At 43.4% G+C, this 22,688-nt stretch overlaps 1 protein-coding gene across 8 annotated transcripts in view; it reads right to left on the reverse strand.

Moving 5' to 3' along the window:
* The window catches only part of jakmip1 (janus kinase and microtubule interacting protein 1), a 37,411-nt gene that overhangs the window by 6,683 nt on the left and 8,040 nt on the right, over nt 1-22,688 (reverse strand). For 5 of the 8 annotated variants that reach the window (XM_061685304.1, XM_061685303.1, XM_061685299.1 and 2 more), the window contains exons 2-13: nt 10,918-11,253; nt 8,329-8,661; nt 7,947-8,108; nt 7,329-7,541; nt 6,954-7,109; nt 5,697-5,843; nt 4,971-5,135; nt 4,527-4,586; nt 3,532-3,660; nt 3,284-3,412; nt 2,498-2,581; nt 474-536 (exon numbers count right to left, since the gene is read on the reverse strand). In XM_061685304.1, coding sequence (XP_061541288.1) covers nt 474-536; nt 2,498-2,581; nt 3,284-3,412; nt 3,532-3,660; nt 4,527-4,586; nt 4,971-5,135; nt 5,697-5,843; nt 6,954-7,109; nt 7,329-7,541; nt 7,947-8,108; nt 8,329-8,661; nt 10,918-11,073 — 1,797 coding nt within the window. In that variant the 5' untranslated portion in view covers nt 11,074-11,253. The remainder of the gene's footprint in view (nt 1-473; nt 537-2,497; nt 2,582-3,283; nt 3,413-3,531; nt 3,661-4,526; nt 4,587-4,970; nt 5,136-5,696; nt 5,844-6,953; nt 7,110-7,328; nt 7,542-7,946; nt 8,109-8,328; nt 8,662-10,917; nt 11,254-22,688) is intronic. The other 3 variants (XM_061685307.1, XM_061685302.1, XM_061685301.1) reach the window with 1 other exon arrangement.

Genomic DNA, 22,688 nt, shown 5'->3' on the forward strand with positions numbered 1-22,688 from the left:
CATTTTTAATATGGAGTTGTACAACATTGGGACGCCACCTCATTTTCATAAACATTGAAAGAAAGCTATTCATTTATAATAAGAGCATATAACTAATGTTTATAATGGTAGTTTTTCAGAGACGTAGGACTGCACTGTATCATTTTGAGAGGTGTTTATATTTTGGTTTGTGCGTACCCCTCGTCTCGCCCAATATCAGCTTAAATAAGCTCCAGCGTACCCGCAAACCTAATAAACACAGGCGGTATACACAATGTATCAAATTTAGCAACATGGTTGTTGCAAAATATTAAAAAATACTACTTAGTATGAATCACTCCTAAACCACTGCCATTAAGATACCGTTGAAATACTTTGTAAAAAGACAAAGCTTTGTAAAGGCTGAATTAGAGCTACGTTATCTTACCTAATGACCTTGTGATGTACCCAATATAGGGGCCAGTGATCATATACTACAGCAGTATGTAAACTACCTTTTCATGAAGTTCCTGGTTCATCCTGAGCAAGTGCTGCTTCTCATCCACCCACTTTGAGTCCTGCCACAGCAACCAGACAGAACATCAGAAATAAATGGCACTCACAGGCGGAGGCAGACAGTGGAGGAGCAGTAAGAGAGGAAAATGTCAGAACTCAAACAAAGCTGCCAGATAGTGGCCAGCGCCTCTAATTCCAAAGGACACATGCAAAGGGAACATAGACACAAAGACAGAAAAACAGAGTGGCAGAAGCAAAACTTTATTGGTACAAAGAAAGGAAGCCCTCTTTAGAGGTAACGAGGAAAAGCATGCTCATAAAGCCACACTCTTCAAGATGTTTACAGTGACAGAAGGGAAATCAGAGAAGAAATACAGCAGAGCAGCAAATCACAACACTGCTGGATCATGCATGCATGCAGCAACACAAAACATTCATTCAAAATAAAACATGCGTACCGGTACTTATCAGTCAGTGGCAAAGTTAGGTGGATAAGCCAAGACTTTACTATGTAAGCATTTGTTTTTGATCCAATATAAAATATATGTAGTACCGTAATTTCTCGTGTATAATGCGCATTTCACTCCCCCCCCCCCCCCACAAACATTGTCAAAAGTCAATAGTGCGCTTAATACATAGGTATAGGACAAAATGGAAAAAAACTTTCACATTTTATAAATGTATGCCACCATCTATAGGGTATGAAAAAGCTGTAAACTTTCATTCCAATATGCCACCGCCACCTAGAAGTGATGAGAAAAGTGTACACTTTCATTCTAATATGCCACCGCCACCTAGAGGTTATGAAAAAGGTGTAGCCTACACTTTTATTCCAAGATGACAGGGATACATATGACTGCATATACGTACAGTTGTGCTCATACGTTTACATACCCTGCCAGAATTTGTGAATTTTTTTAATTTATTTTTTTAAATACAACTGATGACTGAACAACAACCATCATTAATTTCTTTATGGTTATGTTTTGTTTAATGAAAATGCTTTTCTGAAATGCTTGACAGTATAATTTGAATCCCATTAAAATAAAATTAAATGTGTTTCGCCTTGCCCATCATGTTTTCTTTAAAGAATTGTACCCATCTTACAAATTCTGCCTGGGTAATCAAACATATGAGCATGACTGTGTGTTTTCTCATTTATTAAATAAAAGTAGAGCTGGGAATTTCAAAATAAGAGTATCCATCCATCCATCCATTTTCTGAGCCGCTTCTCCTCAGGGCGGGTGTGCTGGAGCCTATCCCAGCTACCATCGGGCAGGAGGCAGGGTACACCCTGAACTGGTCGCCAGCCAATCGCAGGGCACATACAAATACAAACAAACAACCATTCGCACTCACATTCACACCTACGGGCAATTTAGAGTTATCAATTAACCTACCATGTTTTTGGGATGTGGGCGGAAACTGGAGTGCCCGGAGAAAACCCACGCAGGCACGGGGAGAACATGCAAACTCCACACAGGCGGGGCCGGGGATTGAACCCCCGGACCTCAGAACTGTGAGGCAGATGCTCTAACCAGTCGACCGCCATTGGTAAAAATGGATTATGCATAGGTAGAAGGGTTTTCCAGAATTTTGAGGTCAACTTTGGGGGTCCGTATTATACATGGGTGCGCATTATACAGGAGAAATTACTGTACCCGTCTTACCTTTTGCACATATTAAACCAACTAATATACCGGTAAATGTAAAAATCTTATCTTTAGGTTAAGAAAATCTTTCTTTGAATATGACTAGAACCGTCTATGAGGAGGACCCAAAAATATAAACATTTTCCTGGTTACAAAACTGACAGGAAAGATAACCCACAACAGGAAAATAGTGGAGAGCATGCAGCCGGCGAGTTGTGATACCACACACGCAGGAAGGGACGTCAAAGGAACCTGCGGCAGACCTGGTCGGCATAGCGCCAGCCCAGGAGCAGAGCGGCCACACAAACATGCAGGACGGCCAGTGAGAGGAGAACCAGAACGCTGCGGTCGCCATCTCTCGTCTTCGTTACCTGACCCCGCTCCACCAGTGCCTTCTCCAGATCTACGATCTTGGCCTGGCAGCCAGTGAGCTCCGCCTGCAGCTGTTCACGAGTCTGAGGGTTAAAGGTCCAAAAGGAAAAGAAAAGAAAGATGAGCTCAAAATGTACCTTATGATTATTTTTTAGGTTGCTTCGATCAGTCACTCTCAAAGTTGAATTAAATGTTGAACGTATATTTATTAAGGCAGCACTGCGGTCCGGGGGTTCAAATCCCAGCCTCGCCTGTGTGGAGTTTGCATGTTCTCCCCGTGCCTGCGTGGGTTTTCTCCGGGTACTCCGGTTTCATCCCACATCCCAAAAAACATGCAATAGTAGGTTGATTGAAGACTCTAAATTGCTCGTAGGTGCGAATGGTTGTTTGTTTATATGTGCCCTGCGATTGGCTGGCGACCAGTTCAGGGTGTATTTTTCACCCGAAGATAGGTGGAATAGGCTCCAGCACGCCCGCGACCCTAGTGAGGATAAGTGGTACGGAAAATGGATGGAATGGATGGATATTTCAGTTCAGGTGTATTTAACTTGGAAGTACAATACGTTTGCATTTAATCGTTTAGGACTGTATGGAGTCAAACATTTATTAAGGTACTTATTTTTATTTAACTAAAGTGCAAAACATTTTAATTGAATAATTTACAGTACGTACAGATTTTTTATTTTCCTATATTTAGACACAGTGTTAATGCTCAAACTGTGGCCAATGTTTCACTTGTTTACAATAAAATGAAATAAACTGAACAGATAATTGACAGTACACACCCTGGCTTCTCTCTCAGCATCGAGAGAGCCTCCAGTCTGCTCTTGCAGGAGGGCATAGGCCCGCTGGAGAGCCTGGTATTCTCTGGTGAGCTGACGAAAACGAAGCTCCGACTCCTCATGGGAAGCGCTCTGAGAAATGAGAGCATTTACAGTACCTCAACTTCATTGACAAACAGGTCTTCCCTCACGTCACCCCTGCAGAGTAGCCTGATCTTTTGCAATACCAAGAAATTTAGCAATTTCCTCACCTCCTCTAATTCCTCCTCTGGAGTGGCAGGTGTGCGGTCAGTAAGGTCAGTGTTATAGGAGGTCAGAGAGGAGGTTTCAGATTCTATAGATTCCTCATCAAACCCAAAATATGTCTCTACAACATGCCTCTGTGGGGAAGAATGAATGAAAAAGATGACATTAAAATAATACCCTGAATGCCCCTCTATTTTCGTGACCTGTCTGAAAAGTGTCAAAACCAGGCCATGTCACTGGTCTGTGCATTTTCATTTTTTTGTGGTTCCCTTATCATTTGAAAGCCAATAGAATGCTTACCATCATGTTTATAAGTCAACTCCTGGCAACCGGAGAAGTAAAGGCAGACCAGAGCACAGAGACAAATGAAGGCAGAGAAGCAGAGGATGAGAAGGAAGTACTCCGTCATGTTGCCACTTGCCACCGGAACAAAAACACCCAAACCAGCTACACAAAAAGCTACTAAATATTGCGTCAAAACATGTCTCGTGTCCAAGCAAGTCCAAGAGTCAAGCTGCAGCATCCAATACCATAATCCACTTTGCCAAGCCGACAAATGTTTTCAGCGGTGGGGTGTGGGACAGCCTACAGTTTCGACTACCGACTCCTCCTCCTACCAACATCCATGATGCATTAGCTCCAACATGTTGGGCATGATCACAGCAATTACTTCACCCAATTAGGCATCCTTATCTCAACTCTCCTCAACCATACACACTGATTAACATGAAGTCTAACTGCTCTTCACAATACCATTCATTTATTCTGCATTAACATTAAAACTGTAGAAAATATGATCAAATAAAAAAGCAAAAGACAGCACAGTATATAATTTTCCTCTGGCTGTTTAAAAATCCTGATGCTTTCAACATGAAGGGAACTGTCATCATGTCTCTTGAGCCCAATTAAGCATGCAGAGACACACACTGCAGTACTTGGATCATCAGTCAACCACAGATGAGGTCGTTACTTAGCTACTTCATCAACATACTGTACTTACTTTGGTTAGTTTGAGAGGTTTTCTCCTCGTCTTTTTGCCTATCACCAAACGCTCACGTTCCTAAACACAAACATGATGTAGATGAACATCTCACTTAGTTCCTTTTCAAGTAACATTGTTTGCAAATATGCGGGTGCTTGTCCAGTCAGATCTAGCCAACAGATCAAAATAGTCCATGAAAAGCTTCTGCCTTCTTGTTAAAAGGAGAGTAATGTTGGAATGAACAGTAGAGTGATCTAATGTAGATACTTCGAATGCTGTACACACCATTAATTATTAATAGCACAATTAAATAAACGAACCACCAAATCACTTGTGAAAATTATATCACAGTTTCATGTCTTTAAAATATATATTTTTGAAAATGTAATTTTCTTTACTTCAAATCTGAAAGATCCATTTTGTGCGGTTTGATAACTATTCAACTGTGTGTACAAAGTTGACCTGAGTGAGTTCGTCGATGATGCCGCGTTGCTCAGCAATCTGGAGCTTGAGGAACTCGACTTCCTGCTCCTCATGGGCGTGACTTAAGTCGGTTAGGGAGCTGGGCCGCTTTAGCTGCTTTTGATGGGTTTGGTGCTGCAAGGGGGGTCCAGAAGCTTTTTCTTTCTAAGAGAGAGAGACAACAGGCAAATAAAAGTTGACCAGTTCATGTTTTTCTTCAAACGGCCGCTAGAGGTCATCCATGAAAGTAAATGTCCCACAAAAACTACATTAATTCATTCATTTTCCATACCACTTATCCTCACTAGGGTCAGGGGTGCTGGAGCCTATCCCAGCTGACTCTCGGCAAGAGGCGGGGTACACCCTGAACTGGTCGCCTGCCAATCGCAAGGCACATGTAAACAAACAACCATTTGCACTCACATTCACACTTATGGGCAATTTAGAATCTTCAATTAACCTACCACGCATGTTTTTGGGATGTGGGAGAAAACCGGAGTACCCAGAGAAATCCCACAAAGGCACGTGGAGAACATGCAAACTCCACACAGGCGAGGCGGGATTTGAACCCGGGTCCTCAGAACTGTGAGGCAGGTGTGCTAACCAGTCGACCACCGTGCCGCCCAAAAACTACATCCAAGGCAAAAACATAATTATGATCGTTTCAACATATTGAACGTAATTCATCTTTTTTTAAATTTTGGACCAAGCAAGGTTGATTCTCACCATCTCAGCATTCTCGCGGCTCAAGTTTTTAAGTTTCTCCTCCATTCGCTGCAGTGTTTGCAGGAGGTCATCATTCTTCTTGGAGAGGCGCTTGGTCTTTTCAAACATGGGCTTCATCTGGCTCTCTGCCTCTCGAACTCTCTTCAACTGGAAAGTGAACAGTAACCAAACGCACTGTCATCTGGGTCTGTTGATGTCCTTTCCAACTGACACGTGGAGCATAAAATTAAATGTTCACATAGGTACAGTGGTGCCTTGAGATACGAGTTTAATTTGTTCCATGACCACACACGTAACTCAGAATATTCATATCTCAAATCATCTTTTCCCATTGAAAAGAATGGAAATGCCAACAACCCGTTCAAGTCTCTCCTCACCCCTAAATATTGTTGTAATGTACTGTATATTTCAATGAAGGGAAAATAGCACTGCAAAAAGTACAGTAATGGCATAATTAAATAGAATAAAAAAGAATTCAACATTTTTTGTCACATTGCATCAATTGAATACTGATCCTTCTGATGTGCCCGTCTTGGCCACTTAGGGGCAGTATAACATTTTCATTGACGCGCTATAAATCCAATCTGCAATATGATTTGCTGCGGGATGCAGTCCTGCCTCGATGCAGCAGCCAAGCATATTGGAGCAGGGTGTGTCCTGCCTACAACTCTAGTGAGCTCCATAACGCCTAACTCCTCTCTCAGCTCACCAGTACAGCACTAATATTAGTCGTAATACGCAGACGATATAGGATATATGAATGTAAATACTATTATGTCAATGTACACCATTTGTTTTCAATCCGTTGCTTAAAGGGTTAAAGCACTGCAACATATATGCTAATTAGCGTTAGCACTGAGTTCGTGGACTGAAAGACTAACCTATGGTTGTTTTAAATACGGTGCTCAAGATGTAATTCTCTTTGTTTTATGTTTACTTTCACAATAAACTTCACCTGGGAGCGACATTAAACGGCTCAAATACTTTTTTGATGAATTGTTCACTATTTGCCAACATGCTGCTTATAGTGTGTTGTGTTGAGTTCATTGCCACCATACAGCACTCATATTTCAAGTTTGAGCTCACAAGTCAAAACAAATAAACAGTTGACAGCTTGTATTTCGAAAAACTGATAGTCGTATCACTAGAACTCAAGGCATCACTGTACTCCTAATCGTCTCCTATTTGTTTTGCACTGCTTTCTATGCTGATTGTGTGTACGTGTACTATGAATGACTGTGAATGCGTTGTCCTCACAAGTTCATTCCGCTCATCAGCCAGCAGTGCATTTCTGTCCTCCAGCTTCCTGATGACGGAGTGGAGCTCCGCTATCTTCAGTTGGAACCTCCTAGTGTCACGCTCCTCCGCCTCCTGGGAAGCAGGGGGGAGTGGGGAAGAGGAGGAGGACAAAAACTGAACAAGGGGAGGACATGCATGCAGACAGGCAGGTAGAGAGGTTCATGGGAAGGAGGACGTAACGAAATGGAGGATGAGCACGCATGAATGAACTGATGCCACTGAGACTTAATAAACATTTGTATACCTGTAGTATTATAGACGTCGCAGAGATGCATCCCTTTCAAATACTGAAGCACTACATAAAATATGTATTAATTTAGTTGATATATGTACCTGGTTGTTGAGCAGGTCTGTGTTGTCCCCAAGCCCAGGCACCACCTCTCTCTTTGGGCTGCTATGGTTGTATCTTTCGGCCTCTCGTACGTGAACCAGCTGCTCATCCAGGGCCTCCTTCTGGAGCTGGAGTTTCTGGGTGTAGCCGGCCTGCATCCCCAGCTCTCTCTCCAGGGCACAGACCACACGGTCCTTGGCCTTTAGCTCGTCCATCTATGGGAGAAGATGGGAAGGAAAACAGCGGTGGTAAGTTAATTAGTTGGAAAGATAACCTTAAATGAAAGTTTTAGATTTGCAAACCATTCTTTGTCCAAACGTCCTGTATACCAAAGACAAAGCAATTATTGAAGCCTGGCGGTTAATGAGCAACTGCAGCTTTTATTACAGAGTATCACCACAAAGTCCACACAATGAGGTAAAGTCACAGCAAGGCAGACAGCAGTACTTAGCCTCTAACCTTCATCAGTGAGATAAGCCCTGAGCTGAATCAGAAGCAGGAAAACAGATGCTGGTGAGTGAGAGAGCTTTGGCAGGTGATGTTCCAGTAAAACTAACAGATGTTGCATTCGTCAGGCTAATAGAGTATGTTTTTTTCCCTCCAGTAATCTGTAGCCTTACCAGTCGTCGGATGTCTCTCTCACAGTCACGTTTGATGCGGTGCACTTCATCCTGGTGCTGCTGGTAAGCTGTCCTCAGATCAGCTGCTTTGGCTTTATCGGCTTGTAGTGCATTGGCCAGAGCCTCGTCGGCCTGCTTCTTGGCTGCCTTTAGTTCTTGGATCTAAAAGAGAGGTCAATATTGACAAATTTGTAAACAGCAGGTCCATTCCACTGATGAGTTGTCATGGCACAGTAGATGCATAGTTTCTCTGGGAAGGCGACCCTTAAAACAATAGCTTGGCAAGAGCCTTTTCCACACTGCATCCTGTTTTTATTGCAGGGATAGCATCCACATTCCTCGTCAACAAAGAACTTGGAGCCGTGTAGATGCTGAAACGTACCTCTTGTTGTAGCTTTAGCCTCTCGCAATCGAAAGCCCTCTTGGCCTCTTCTCGAGCCTCTCCGAGAAGAGCATTTTTTAGCTTGTCAGCGGCTCCGTCTCTCAGGGCGTGCACCAGTCCCTGGAGCCTTTGTACCTCAGTGTCACGGATCTTAATAGTCCTGGCCAGCTCTGCTTCATGCTGCCGTGCGAGAGCTTCTCGTGCCGCTGCAGTCTCGCGTAGCTTCTCCTCATGGAGTTTAGCGCGCAGGTCAGTGAGCGCCACAGCGTGCTTGTGCTGCTCCAGTTCCCGAGCCTGACGCTGCTCCTGCAGTCGCTCACGCAGCTTACACACCTGAAGAACGCAGCTTCTGTCAGCAATTACTCAATATACACTTTTTCAGTCACTTCATTAAGTATACAGTACGGTCCTATTAAAAAAAAACATATTTTTTGCACATTACACTTAAATGTTTCAAATCATCACATGAATTTCAATCTCACACAAAGAAAACCAAAGTACATAAAATGCTGTTTCTAAATCATTATTCTATCTATTTAGGGGGGGGGGGGGGGGTATGGGGGAGTTGAAAATTATCTGACTCTAAGTGAAAAGTAATTGCTCCCTGAACCTAATAACTGCTTGTGCCACCCTTGGCAGCAAAAACTTAAATCTTTCGTCTCACTGTTGGACATTTTGCCCCACTCTTCTGCGCAGAATTGTTTTAACTCAGTTGCAGTGGGGCAAAAAAGTATTTAGTCAGCCACCAATTGTGCAAGTTCTACCCTTAAAAAGATGAGAGAGGACTGTAATTTTCATCATAGGTATACCTCACCTATGAGAGACAAAATATTTAAAAAATATAAAAAATTCAAAATCCAGAAAATCACATTGTGTGATTTTTAAAGAATTGATTAGCAAATGATGATGGAAAATAAGTATTTGGTCAATAACAGAAGTTCATCTCAATACTGAGAGAAGTTCATCTCAATACTTATACTGTTGTCCCCTTTGTTGGCAATGACAGAGTCTTCAAAAGGTTTTCACACACTGTTGCTGGTATTTTGGCCCATTTCTCCATGCAGAGCTCCTCTAGTGCCGTGATGTTTTGGGGCTATCGCTAGGCAACACAGACTTTCAACTCCCTCTAAAGATTTTCTATGGGGTTGAGATCTGGAGAATGGCTCGGCCACTCCAGGACTTTACAATGCTTCTTACGAAGCCACTCCTTTGTTGCCCGGGCGATGTGTTTGGGATCATTGTCGTGCTGAAAGACCCAGCCACATTTCATCTTCAATGCTCTTGCTGACGGAAAGAGGTTTTCACTCAAAATCTCACGATACATGGCCCCATTCATTCTTTCCTCCACACGGATCAGTCGTCCTGGTCCTTTTGCAGAAAAAAACAGCCCCAAAGCATGATGTTTCCACCCTCGTGCTTCACAGTAGGTATGGCGTTCTTTGGATGCAACTCAGCATTCTTTCTACTCCAAACACGGCAAGTTGAGTTTTTACGAAAAAGTTCTATTTCGGTTTCATCTGACCATATGACATTCTCCCAATACTCTTCTGGATCATCCAAATTCTCTCTAGCACACTTCAGATGGGCCTGGACATGTACTGGCTTAAGCAGGGCCAGACATGTCTGACACTGCAGGATTTGAGTCCCTGGCGGCGTAGTGTGTTACTGATGACAGCCTTTGTTACTTTGGTCCCAGCTCTCTGCAGGTCATTCACTAGGTACACCCGTGTGGTTATGGGATTTTTGCTCACCGTTCTTGTGATCATTTGGACCCCACGGAGTGAGATCTTGTGTGGGAGATTATCAGTGGTCTTGTATGTCTTCCATTTTCTAATAATTGCTCCCACAGTTGACACTCAATACAATACTCACTTTGTTCTGGACAGTGTGTGTGTGTGTGTGTGTGCCCCCCCCCCTCCTGCTTGAAAGACTGTGCAGACCAGCTCGCCCGTTTCAATAGATCTTTGGAACTGTGTGAAGTCTCTGCGTTTAACATCATCATTCCCCAACTCCTCTCCTCCAAACTTCTCCAGCTCAACGTATTGCCAGCCATCTGCTAGTGGATCTACAGCTTCCTGACGGCCAGGACACAGCAGGTGAGGCTGGGGGAAGCCACCTCATCCACACACGCCATCAGCACTGGGGCCCCCCAAGGATGTGTCCTCTCTCCACTGCTTTTCTCTCTTTACATCAACGACTGCATCTCCACATGCTGTTGTGTCAACATTATCTTGATATTTATTTCCATGGATGTTAGACATGAGGTGCACCATTTATTATTTCATTAAAAGTCATAAATAAATAAATACAATTATTTCATAAATTATGTTCCTGCTCTGTGTGGCAAAGAGAAGTATTCACGCTTATTTTTCATGGTGTTTCTTTAATCACTGATCAGTTTCTCCCCAAAGTAAATATAATTTGGCTTAGCATTGAGAAGTGGCCCCAGCAATGTACTGTATAATAAAAGATATTTCAAACATCCACCCATCTGATTTCAGGACGACGGCAGACGACACCCTGGACTGGTTGCCAGCCAATGATATTTCAAAGACAATTTTTCCAATATTCCTCTCTGTGCTTCCATACCTTGCCCCGCTCCTGCTGCAGCTCAATCTGGAAGTCCATCATTTTGCTCCTAAGCTCTTCGTTGGTGGCCTGAACCGGGTCAGCCATCACTTCTAATTTCTCCAACTTCCTTCCCTTTTTAAGGGGCAGGGCCGCAGGGGGTGTGGCGGACGACATGGCATTTCCAACCAATCGGGGCAGACATGGAGAGGCAGGCGCTGTGTACCAGGACTAGAGAATCAGTCAGAGCTGCTGCTGTTGTTGCTGCTATTGCTGTTCTTTACAGTGAGCTTCCCTTGATGCATCATGGTGCTAGTTAAGTCTGAATCATGGCAGGAAGATGCAGAGGAGAGGAGTCTATAGGAGAGGAAGAGAATAACACAAAACAGACAACAGTTATAATATTATTACAGAGTAAGTTAACCAACCGTATGTTCTATGGAAGTTATCCATCCATCCATCCATTTTCTGAGCCGCTTCTCCTCACTAGGGTCGCGGGCGTACTGGAGCTTATCCCAGCTGTCATCGGGCAGGGGGCGGGGTACACCCTGAACTGGTTGCCAGCCAATCGCAGGGCACATACAAACAAACAACCATTCACACTCACAGTCACACCTACGGGCAATTTAGAGTCTCCAATTAATGCATGTTTTTGGGATGTGGGAGGAAAGCGGAGTGCCCGGAGAAAACCCACACAGGCACAGGGAGAACATGCAAACTCCACACAGGCGGGGCCGGGGATTGAACTCGGGTCCTCAGAACTGTGAGGCTGACGCTCTAACCAGTCGTCCACCGTGCCGACTATTGAAGTTAGTGAAAAGTAAATCCAAAAGCATTTAAAATAAATAGCGAGTTAAATATAGTCTCAAATAGTTGCTGGGACATACAGCTACTCCAATGCCAAAAGTACCAGGTGTTTATTTGAAACAGACAACTATTGCAGAAGAGGCCTTTATTTGTACAATTTCCATTTGGATGTCCTATTATACCTGGTTCTTCAATTCTCAATCAGAGGCAGAACTATCCATCCATCCATTTTCTGTACCGCTTATCCTCACTAGGGTCACGGGCGTGCTGGATCAGATTTGAACCCAGGTCCTCAGAACTGAGAGGCAGATGTGCTAACCAGTCAGTCACCATGGTGCCGATTAGATTACATTATTACCTACTTGTTTCCTTACCACAACGATAGACACCTGCCTACAAGTGCGGCTGAAGCGGACAAGCACAAGTGATTTGGGAAAGTCACGATGATTTAAGATTTAGTTCTTGAAGTAGTAAGCTCCTCACAATGTCCTATTATAAGATATAAAGCAGGGGTCACCAACATGGTGCTTGTAGGCAGTGATCATTTGAAAATGTAAACACTTGTAGAGATTAATGGAAATTAAGTGTTCCATATTTATTAATTTCCTACCTTAAGTCATTGTTGATAATTATTGTAAGAAAACATTGACATGATCAGTGTCTTCACATGGATGAATATCATCAATTATTAATAACATGTAATAAAAGGTAATTTGAGGACTTTCATTATTTCATTAGTGAGCATGAAACAGGTATCCATTTGCAATAATCAGCACCAAGTAGCAGCTCTCAGTTTCAAAAAGGTTAATGACCCCAGCTATAAGCTGTAATGTCAAATTTCTATTTGAGTTTGAACTTGCTGCTCATCTTAAAACCATGCATGTGTATATATTTTTTATATACTGTATGTTAAATTAATGAAGAGATTTGTTGTCTTTTACAAAATGGCTCTCATGGCTTGGCTTGTCTAAAGGATTGATGCCCAACAACTGTGCCACGGCACATTAGTTCACCCTGAGAGATGATATTGTATGCCACAGGAAATTATCCAATTATTATTAATTTATTAAAAATAATGTATCTTGGTTCATCTCTTTACGTCAACGATATAGTGAGAGACAGACCAATTAAATGCTCTTCCAATCGATGGTAGAAGGTATAACGATAATTAATGTGTATCCAACAGTTGACATTCATACGCAGAATAATAGCTTTGTGTTCAACTAAACAGTGCCACATTTCACACGAAGTAAATTTGTGAGTAAATTAAGACGAGATCATCATTATTTCAGTATACATAATTTTGTGACATGTTTTCTAATATAAAATATGTTCCTTGACTTAAATGTTGGAAAACACTGTTCTAGACAGGAACAAAGCTACTGTATATAAATAATAAAGCAAACCACCAAGTAGGGCCATCAAAGAAGATGTTGAGATCAATTACTAATTGAGGCATGGTGTCTATGAGAGTAGAGCCCATTTGCCAAACTGAGAGTGGACTCGTTTAATCCCTTCTTTACAAAAATATAAAGCTAAGTGAGCCATTCCAACCACATGCAGTGCCATCTTTAAACTACGCTGGCATTACCCAACATTGGTACAACACAAACAGATGGCTACAACAGTTGCCACGGAAACCCATGCTCCCTCAAAAGTATTTTGCTCTCGTAGTGAGAAATGACGAGTTGGAACAGTTTCGGATTGGATTTGAGCTTCTCAAACAAACAGTATAGAGGCTGCACATTTGAGAAACAAGCACCCAAGCACTGCGTTATCTAATGCAATCTCAAGGCTGAGGTTGACTGAGAGGCAAAAATGTGGTGATACTGGAGGTCGAGGAAGCACACACACACTATGCGTGGTCCAAACCTTGGTAAGCAATACGAGGAGGAAGCAAGACAGACAAAGGTTACGGCTTATATCAATAATAGAGAGAGAGAGAGAAAGCCTGCAGGGAAACAAACCTTCAAGCGTCTCCACAGTCTTACATTCTCCAACCCCCACAAGCTGCCACAGCAATAGAAGCAAGCAGAGGCAACCGGGGATCTCACGCTTGTTCACAGAGATGGAGAGAGTTCATTCAGTGATAGAGCAAGCAACGACACAAGTGCACATTATTTGACTCTTTACACAGAATTATCAGGGAGCGACACATTCATTCCAGCACCAGAAGCAGCCTTGCCACTAATCCTCATTAAAAGTACTTACAGTGATTCATTAGACGTGATTTACAAGCATGTGCATGAGAAACTGCTAATAACTGTAAAGAGGGGGTACGCAAGTTGAAATGACTGCCAGATGGTTAAACTGGTTTATCGACATATGGGAAGGAGGTGCAGATTTCCATCCAACAAGCATAACATATAATTTTCTCATTTTTCTTTAGTTGGAAAATGCAAAACCAAAAAAAACAAGGGGCTCTCTCAAAGCCTCGTGGAGCCACCGGCTGTCTAGATAACAGTCAGAGGGCTTATGCTGACAATGTTGAGGTTAAAGGAAATTCAGGAATGTTATGAGGCAAACTGGAACATTTTATAGGGGCAAAGCACAAGAGTATTTAACATTCACAGAAGCAAACAAAAAGCGCAACAACACAGAGCTCGAATAACCTCATTCAATGAGGGAGGAGTCAGAGAACCTTCAAAGGTAGTGAGTTACTCCAAGTATTAATAGTGAATAAAATGCACCATTTAAATTCACATAGATGCCACCCAAAATTATGTAAACTCTTATACATAATATTGACTTGAGTATAACACGGCGGCACGGTGAACGACTGGTTAGAGCATCTGCCTCATACTCCTGAGGACCGAGGTTCAATCCCCGGCCCCGCCTGTGTGGAGTTTGCATGTTCTCCCCGTGCCTGCGTGGGTTTTCGCCGGGCACTCCGGTTTCCTCCCACATCCCAAAAACATTCATGGTAGGTTATGTGACGACTCTAAATTGCCCGTAGGTGTGAATGTGAGTGCGAATGGTTGTTTGTATGCGATTGGCTGGCAACCAGTTCAGGGTGCACCCCGCATCCTGCCCAGAAGACAGACAACAAACTTGTAGATTTAAAACATATTAATAAAACTTAAAGGGACTTATTGTACTTTATTTGGACAGTACACGTCACAATAGTTTAAACCTCCTACACTTACTAGTTAGCCATTACTCAGTTATAGACTTTAATAAAACTTTGTGGAGGGGTGGCACAACCCTTAACAACCCTTTAAATTTTGGGCCAAATCTGAGTAAAAAGGTATATATCATTGACGTATTTCAGTTTGTTCGTAATAAAACCATGCTCATCCTATTAATGCAACTCAGTAGTGTGGCAAAAACAAACCAACCTTATAAAAAAGAAGAACAATTTCATCACAATCATTAAGGTAAAATATAAACATTCGTGATGCACCGAAATGCAAATTCTTGACTGAAACCGAAAACCGAAACTGAGGAACCCAAGACCAAAAACCGAAACACCAAAAGAAATTAATCAAACTGGATTTGTAAGCGCTTTTCATTAAAAAAATAAATAAATACATAAATACAAAATGCGCAAGACAAAGTGCTTTACATTAATTAATTTAAAAATAAATTCATCTGCCAATTATTAATTATAAAACTATGCGATTTATTAGTAAAATTACATTTACGGCTATCACTGCAGAGGTGGCAACCTAAAGAAATATACTTCCAGAACAATTTATCTGAATTTCCTTATTTTTAAAATTACATTACCGCAGGTAAATATTCTGCATTCTGTTAAATTTCACAACATAATTATTATTTTATAATCTTTGATAAATTATGCCACACATTTCTTCTTATTGTTATTTTAACGTATTTATTGCATCAATTTTGGAATACTGGACGCATTTGCAGTCAAATGTCTTCTTTTGCATGCTTTTTCTGTATTTCCTGTATCCACGATTGCTGCTGAAATTATGCCAATTTCCCCATTGTGGGACTAATAAAGGTTATCTTAGACAACCTCCTTCTTGAGCCGTCACCTTATCGTGGTGGAGGGGTTTGTGTGTTCCAATGATCTGTGGAGTTGCCCACGGTGAGGGTGCTGAGCAGGTGTGGGTAGACTTACTGACCCCCGGCTTGTCGCCTGTACGTTGGGGTTCACCCCGGTCGACGAGAGGGTAGCCTCCCTCCGCCTTCGGGTGGGGGGACGGGTCCTGACTGTTGTTTGTGCCTATGCACCAAACAGCAGTTCAGACAGAGTACCCACCCTTTTTGGAGTCCTTGGAGGGGGTGCTGGAGAGCGCTCCCGGTGGGGACTCCATCATTCTGCTGGGGGACTTCAATGCTCATGTGGGCAATGACAGTGAGACCTGGAAGGGCGTGATTGGGAGGAACGGCCCCCCCGATCAGAACCCGAGCGGTGTTCTGATATTGGACTTCTGTGCTCATCACGGATTGTCCATAACGACACCACGTGCAAGCATAAGGGTGTCCACATGTGCACTTGGCACCAGGACACCCTAGGTCACAGTTCGATGATCGACTTTGTGGTCGCGTCATCAGACTTGTGGCTGCATGTCTTGGACACTCGAGTGAAGAGAGGGGCGGAGCTGTCAACTGATCACACCTGGTGGTGAGTTGGCTCCGATGGTGGGGGAAGATGCCGGTCCGACGTGGCAGGCCCAAACGTATTGTGAGGGTCTGCTGTGAACGTCTGGCAGAATTCCGTCAGAAGGAGTTTCAACTCCCCCCTCCGACAGAACTTTGCTCATGTTCCGGGGGAGGCGGGGGACATGTTTCGCGCCTCCATTGCTGAGGCGGCCGACCGGAGCTGTGGCCGTAAGGTGGTCGGCAATCCCCGAACAGTGAGGGATGCCGTCAAGCTGAAGAAGGAGTCCTATCGGGCCTTTTTGGCCTGTGGGACTCCTGAGGCAGCTGAAGGGTACCGGCTGGTCAAGTGGAATGCAGCTTTGGTGGTCGCTGAAGCAACAACTCGGGTATGGGAGGAGTTTGGTGTTCGGTGAGGCCATGGAGAAAGACTTCCGGACGGCTTCGAGGAAATTCTGATCCGGCGTCTCAGGATGGGGAAAGCAGTGCACCACCAACACTATGTATAGTGGGGATGTGGAGCTGCTGACCTCGACTCGGGACGTTGTGAGTCGGTGGGGAGAATACTTCGAAGACCTCCTCAATTACACCGACATTCCACCACCCAGAGTCTGGGTTCTCTGAGGCGGGCGCTCCTATCTCTGGGGTTGAGGTCACCGAGGTGGTTAAAAAGCTCCTCGGTGGCAAGGCCCCCCGGGGGGGGGTGACATTCGCCGGGAGTTCCTAAAGGCTCTGGATGTTGTGGGGCTGTCCTGGTTGAAACGCCTCTGCAACATCGCGTGGACATCGGGGCTAGTGCCTCTGAATTGGCAGACTGGGGTGGTGGTCCCCCTTTTTAAGAAAGGGGACCAGAGGGTGTGTTCCAACTACAGGGGGATCACACTCCTCAGCCTCCCTGGTAAGGTCTATTCAGGGGTGCTGGAGAAGAGGGTCCGTCGGGAAGTCGAATCTCAGATTCAGGAGGAGCAGTGTGTTTTTCGTCCTGTCCGTGGAACAGTGGACCAGCTCTACACCCTCTGCAGGGTCCACGAGGGTGCATGGGAGTTCGCCCAACCAGTCTACATGTGTTTAGTGGACTTGGAGAAGGTGTTCGACCGTGTCCCTCGGGGAGTCCTGTGGGGGGTGCTTAGGGAGTATGGGGTACCGAACCCCCTGATACGGGCTGTTCGGTCCCTGGACGACCGGAGTCAGAGTTTGGTACGCATATTCGGCAGTAAATCGGACTTGTTCCCGGTGAGGGTTGGACTCCGCCAAGGCTGCCCTTTATCACTGATTCTGTTCATAACTTTTATGGACAGAATTTTAAGGCGCAGCCGAGGCGTAAAGGGGGTCCGGTTTGGTGGCCTCAGTATTGCATCTCTGCTTTTTGCAGATGATGTGGTTCTGTTGGCTTCATCAAGCCGTGACATCCGACTCTCACTGGACCAGTTCGCAGCTGAGTGTGAAGCGGCTGGGATGAGAATCAGCACCTCCAAATCTGAGACCATGGTCCTCAGTCGGAAAAGGTGGCGTGCCCTCTCCAGGTCGGGGATGAGATCCTGCCCCAAGTGGTGGAGTTCAAGTATCTTGGGGTCTTGTTCACGAGTGAGGGAAGAATGGAACGGGAGATCGAGAGGCGGCTCGGTGCAGCGTCTGCAGTGATGCAGACTTTGTATCGCTCCGTTATGGTAAAGACGGAGCTAAGCCGAAAGACGAAGCTCTCGATTTACCGGTCAATTTACGTTCCTACCCTCACGAGCTGTGGGTCGTGACCAAAACAACAAGATTCCGGATACAAGCGGTCGAAATGAGTTTCCTCCGCAGGGTGTCCGGGCTCTCCCTTAGAGATAGGGTGAGAAGCTCGGTCATCCGGGGGGATCTCAGAGTAGAGTCACTGCTCCTCCACATCGAGAGGAGCCAGATGAGGTGGCTGGGGCATCTAATTCGGATGCCTCCCGGTCGCCTCCCTGGTGAGGTGTTCCGGGCATGTCCCACCGGGAGGAGACCCCAGGGACGACCCAGCAACCGCTGGAGAGACTATGTCTTTCGGCTGGCCTGGGAACGCTTCGGGATCCCCCCCGGAAAAGCTGGATTAAGTGGCTGGGGAGAGGGAAGTCTGGGTATCCCTGCTAAAGCTACTGCCCCCGCGACCCGACCTCGGATAAGCGCTAGAAAATGGATGGATGGATTGTACAACCCCAATTCCAATGAAGTTGGGACGTTGTGTTAAACATAAATAAAACAGAATACAATGATTTGCCATTATGTTCAACCTATATTTAATTGAATACAATACAAAGGCAAGATATTTAATGTTCAAACTGATAAACTTGATTGTTTTTAGCAAATAACCATAAACTCAGAATTTTATGGCTGCAACACATTCCAAAAAAGCTGGGACAGGTGGCAAAAAAGACTGGGTTACTACGTATATCACCACATTTGGTCATGAGGACTCACCAAGGAATACAGAGAGGTGTTGTTTTCATGATCAAACTACATCTGCGACTAGGGATGTCCTGATCAAATTTATTTGCATCCGAGTCAGAGTCTGTCATTTTAAGGATCTGTTGATACAAAGTCCAGAATGGAATGCATTAAAAAAAGAGCGGGCATTCAAATGTTCTCAAGTTAATATACGTACATGTATGGATATAGTTATATATGTATGTACAACCCCAATTCCAATGAAGTTGGGACGTTGTGTTAAACAGAAATAAAAACAGAATACAATGATTTGCAAATCATGTTCAACCTATATTTAATTGAATACACGACAAAGACAAGATATTTAATGTTCAAACTGATAAACTTAATTGTTTTTAGCAAATAATTATTAACTTAGAATTTTATGGCTGCCACACGTTGCAAAAAAGCTGGGACAGGTGGCAAAAAAGACTGAGAAAGTTGAGGAATGCTCATCAAACACTTTTTTTGGAACATCCCACAGGTGAACAGGCTAATTGGGAACAGGTGGGTGCCATGATTGGGTATAAAAGGAGCTTCCCTGAATTGCTCAGTCATTCACATGCAAAGATGGGGCGAGGTTCACCTCTTTGTGAACAAGTTCGTGACAAAACAGTTTATGGACAATGTTCCTCAACGTACAATTACAAGGAATTTAAGGAATTTATCATCTACGGTCCATAATATCATCAAAAGGTTCAGAGAAATCACTGCATATACGCGGCAAGCCCGAAAACCAACATTGAATGCCCGTGACCTTTGATCCCTCAGGCGGCACTGCATCAAAAACCGACATCAATGTATAAAGGATGTCACCACATGGGCTCAAGAACACTTCAGAAAACCAACGTCAGTAAATACAGTTCTAAATAAATACAGTTCGGCGCTACATCCGTAAGTGCAACTTGAAACTCTACTATGCAAAGCAAAAGCCATTTATCAACAACACCCTGAAACGCCGCCAGCTTCTCTGGGCCCGAGCTCATCTAAGATGGACTGATGCAAAGTGGAAACATGTTCTAACATGTTTCCAGGCCAGAGGAAAATAACTAAGCTTTACACGATCAGGATTTTTGGGGCCGATCAGCGAGTTTAAAAAAACGATAACCGATCACATGATAGAGGAATGTGTCTATTTAAATGACCTGTTCATTTACTGTATATACTTGTGTACCTAATTGCTAAAAATTAGGTACACAAGTATAAGTAGTTGTTTCTCTATTTATGCCAGTGAGGCATAGTGACAGAAATAACAAATGAATGGTATTCTATTAGATGGCAGGAAGTACATAGAGTAATTAATGTATCCACTTTTTGTGACATTTTTGTTTGTTGATGTGCCGAGAGATTTTTCAATTGGTACAATTCTTTGTAGCGTATTCAATTAAATATAGGTTGAACATGATTTGCAAATCATTGTATTCCGTTTTTATTCATGTTTAACACAACATCCCAACTTCATTGGAATTGGGGTTGTACAAATGCACGGTGCGATCCATTATTGTTGTCGTCGCCATGGTAACAAGTGTATCCGGTCACATTTGAGTTGACAAGATAAAGGCCACTAATCGGAAAAAACGCGATGCGTTGGTATCGGAGTACAAGATTTTATTGCAGTAGTCTGACATAGTGCAAGCGTGAAAGAGCAAATTTGTCTTGTAGTCTGATTCGGCATTACTTGTTGTCTGTCTCAGTGTGTTGTTTGTCCCACACCACCAACATGTTTTTTATTATTATTATTATTTTTTTAAATAACTTCATTGGCCGTCAGATATTTTCAGGTCTACGTCAAAAGACACGCAACAAGGCTTAAAATAAACTAGCTTTTGGATTATATACTGTGCACGATGACGACGTGGAGTGAATGTCATTGATCAGATCGGCGAATTATAACATTAAAGGCGATCAGCATAAAATGCTAAGTATCGGCCGATACCGATAAGGCCGATAAAATCGGTGTAAAGTCTAAAAAGAACCATCCGGACTGTTATGGACGCAAAGTTCAAAAGCCAGCATCTGTGATGGTATGGGGCTGTGTTAGTGTAAAGGATATCACCACATGGGCTCAGGAACACTTCAGAAAACCAATGTCCTTAAATACAGTTCGGCGCTACATCCGCAAGTGCAACTTGAAACTCTACTATGCAAAGCAAAAGCCATTTATCAACAACACCCAAAAACGCCGCCGGCTTCTCTGAGCCCGAGCTCATCTAAGATGGACAGATGCAAAGTGGAAAAGTGTTCTGTGGTCCGGCGAGTCCACATTTCAAATTGTTTTTGGAAATTGTGGACGTCGTGTCCTCCGGGCCAAAGAAGAAAAGAACCATCCGGACTGTTATGGGCGCAAAGTTCAAAAGCCAGCATCTCTGATGGTATGGGGCTGTGTTAGTGCCAATGGCATGGGCCATTAATGCTGAAAGGTACATACAGGTTTTGGAGAAACATATGCTGCCATCCAAGCAACGTCTTTTTCATGGACGCCCCTTCTTATTTCAGCAAGACAATGCCAAACCACATTCTGCACGTGTTACAACAGCCTGGCTTCGTAGTAAAACAGTGCGGGTACTAGAATGGCCTGCCTGCAGTCCAGACATGTCTCCCATTGACAATGTGTGGCCCATTATGAAGCGTAAAATACGACAACGGAGACTCCGGACTGTTGAACAGCTGAAGCTGTACATCAAGCAAGAATGGGAAAGAATTCCACCTACAACGCTTCAACAATTAGTGTCCTCAGTTCCCAAACGTTAATTGAATGTTGTTAAAAGAAAAGGTGATGTAACACAGTGGTAAACATGACCCTGTCCCAGCTTTTTTGGAATGTGTTGTAGCCATAAAATTCCAAATTAATGATTATTTGCTAAAAACAATAACATTTATCAGTTTGAACATTAAATATCTTGTGTTTGTAGTGTATTCAATTAAATATTGGTCGAACACGATTTCCAAATCATTGTATTCTGTTTTTATTTATGTTTAACACAACGTCCCAACTTAATTGGAATTAGGGTTGTACTTGGATTATTATGCTCTAATACCATTGTATCAGTAAACCATTGTAAACTGGAGAAAATGCACGCAAGCATAGGGATAACTCCACACACGAGCTGAGATTTGAACCCAGAACATCTCAACTTTGAGGCAGGCTGACTAAAGCGCCAAACGTCCACATTGTATTTTGATCAGGAGTACATTTTCTTATAAAAATACTGTTACATTACATTTAAACATTAAATCATTGTGTGAAAGAACTCTACGAATACTCATGTAATGTAGTAAAAGTCCCATTGGGCCGAAACCCATTTTAGGATGGTGTCAAATAACCTAAAATTTGAGCCAGACAGGCCCAATAAATACAAAGAAACAGTAGGTACGTATGAGAGCAAAGACTTACAAAGTCAATAGTGAGGGTGTGTATGATGAACTGATAAAGTCCTGTTTATATTGCACATTCACTACAAGCATGACACACATGAACACACATTGTCATTCTAATCTTATCAGCATAGTGGAGACAGAGACTCTCAGAACAGGTGTGGCCTCTCTCCAGCCGATAGCTGCCAGCCGCACACACGCAGTGATACAGAGACACTCCAAAGACACTCTTTAAATCCGATTGAGAGTCTGTAACACAGCTGAGTGCAACACTAGTGGAGCATGAGGCCAAAAACTATTCTGCCAGCACAATGATGCATGTTTGTGACCTCAATGACTAGTGAACCGAAACACATAAACCCAAAGTCTCTCATTCAGCTGTGTGGTTAGAATCGTCGATTAAATCTGTATTGAACCTGTGCAGGTGTCCAGTGGAACCTTTAAGGTCACATGCAATCCGTTCTGGGACTACTGCTGGACATCTATTTTGTTCAGATTTTGAAAAAAAAAATTCCCATATGAAATAAAAGAATCATCCTTTCCAGGATCAAACTGTTGCCTTCATAAAACCTCTTAACTGTCATACATGTGTCAAC

Source organism: Phycodurus eques, chromosome 9 (genome assembly GCF_024500275.1).
Source record: "Phycodurus eques isolate BA_2022a chromosome 9, UOR_Pequ_1.1, whole genome shotgun sequence".
NCBI classification, from domain to species: Eukaryota; Metazoa; Chordata; class Actinopteri; order Syngnathiformes; family Syngnathidae; genus Phycodurus; species Phycodurus eques.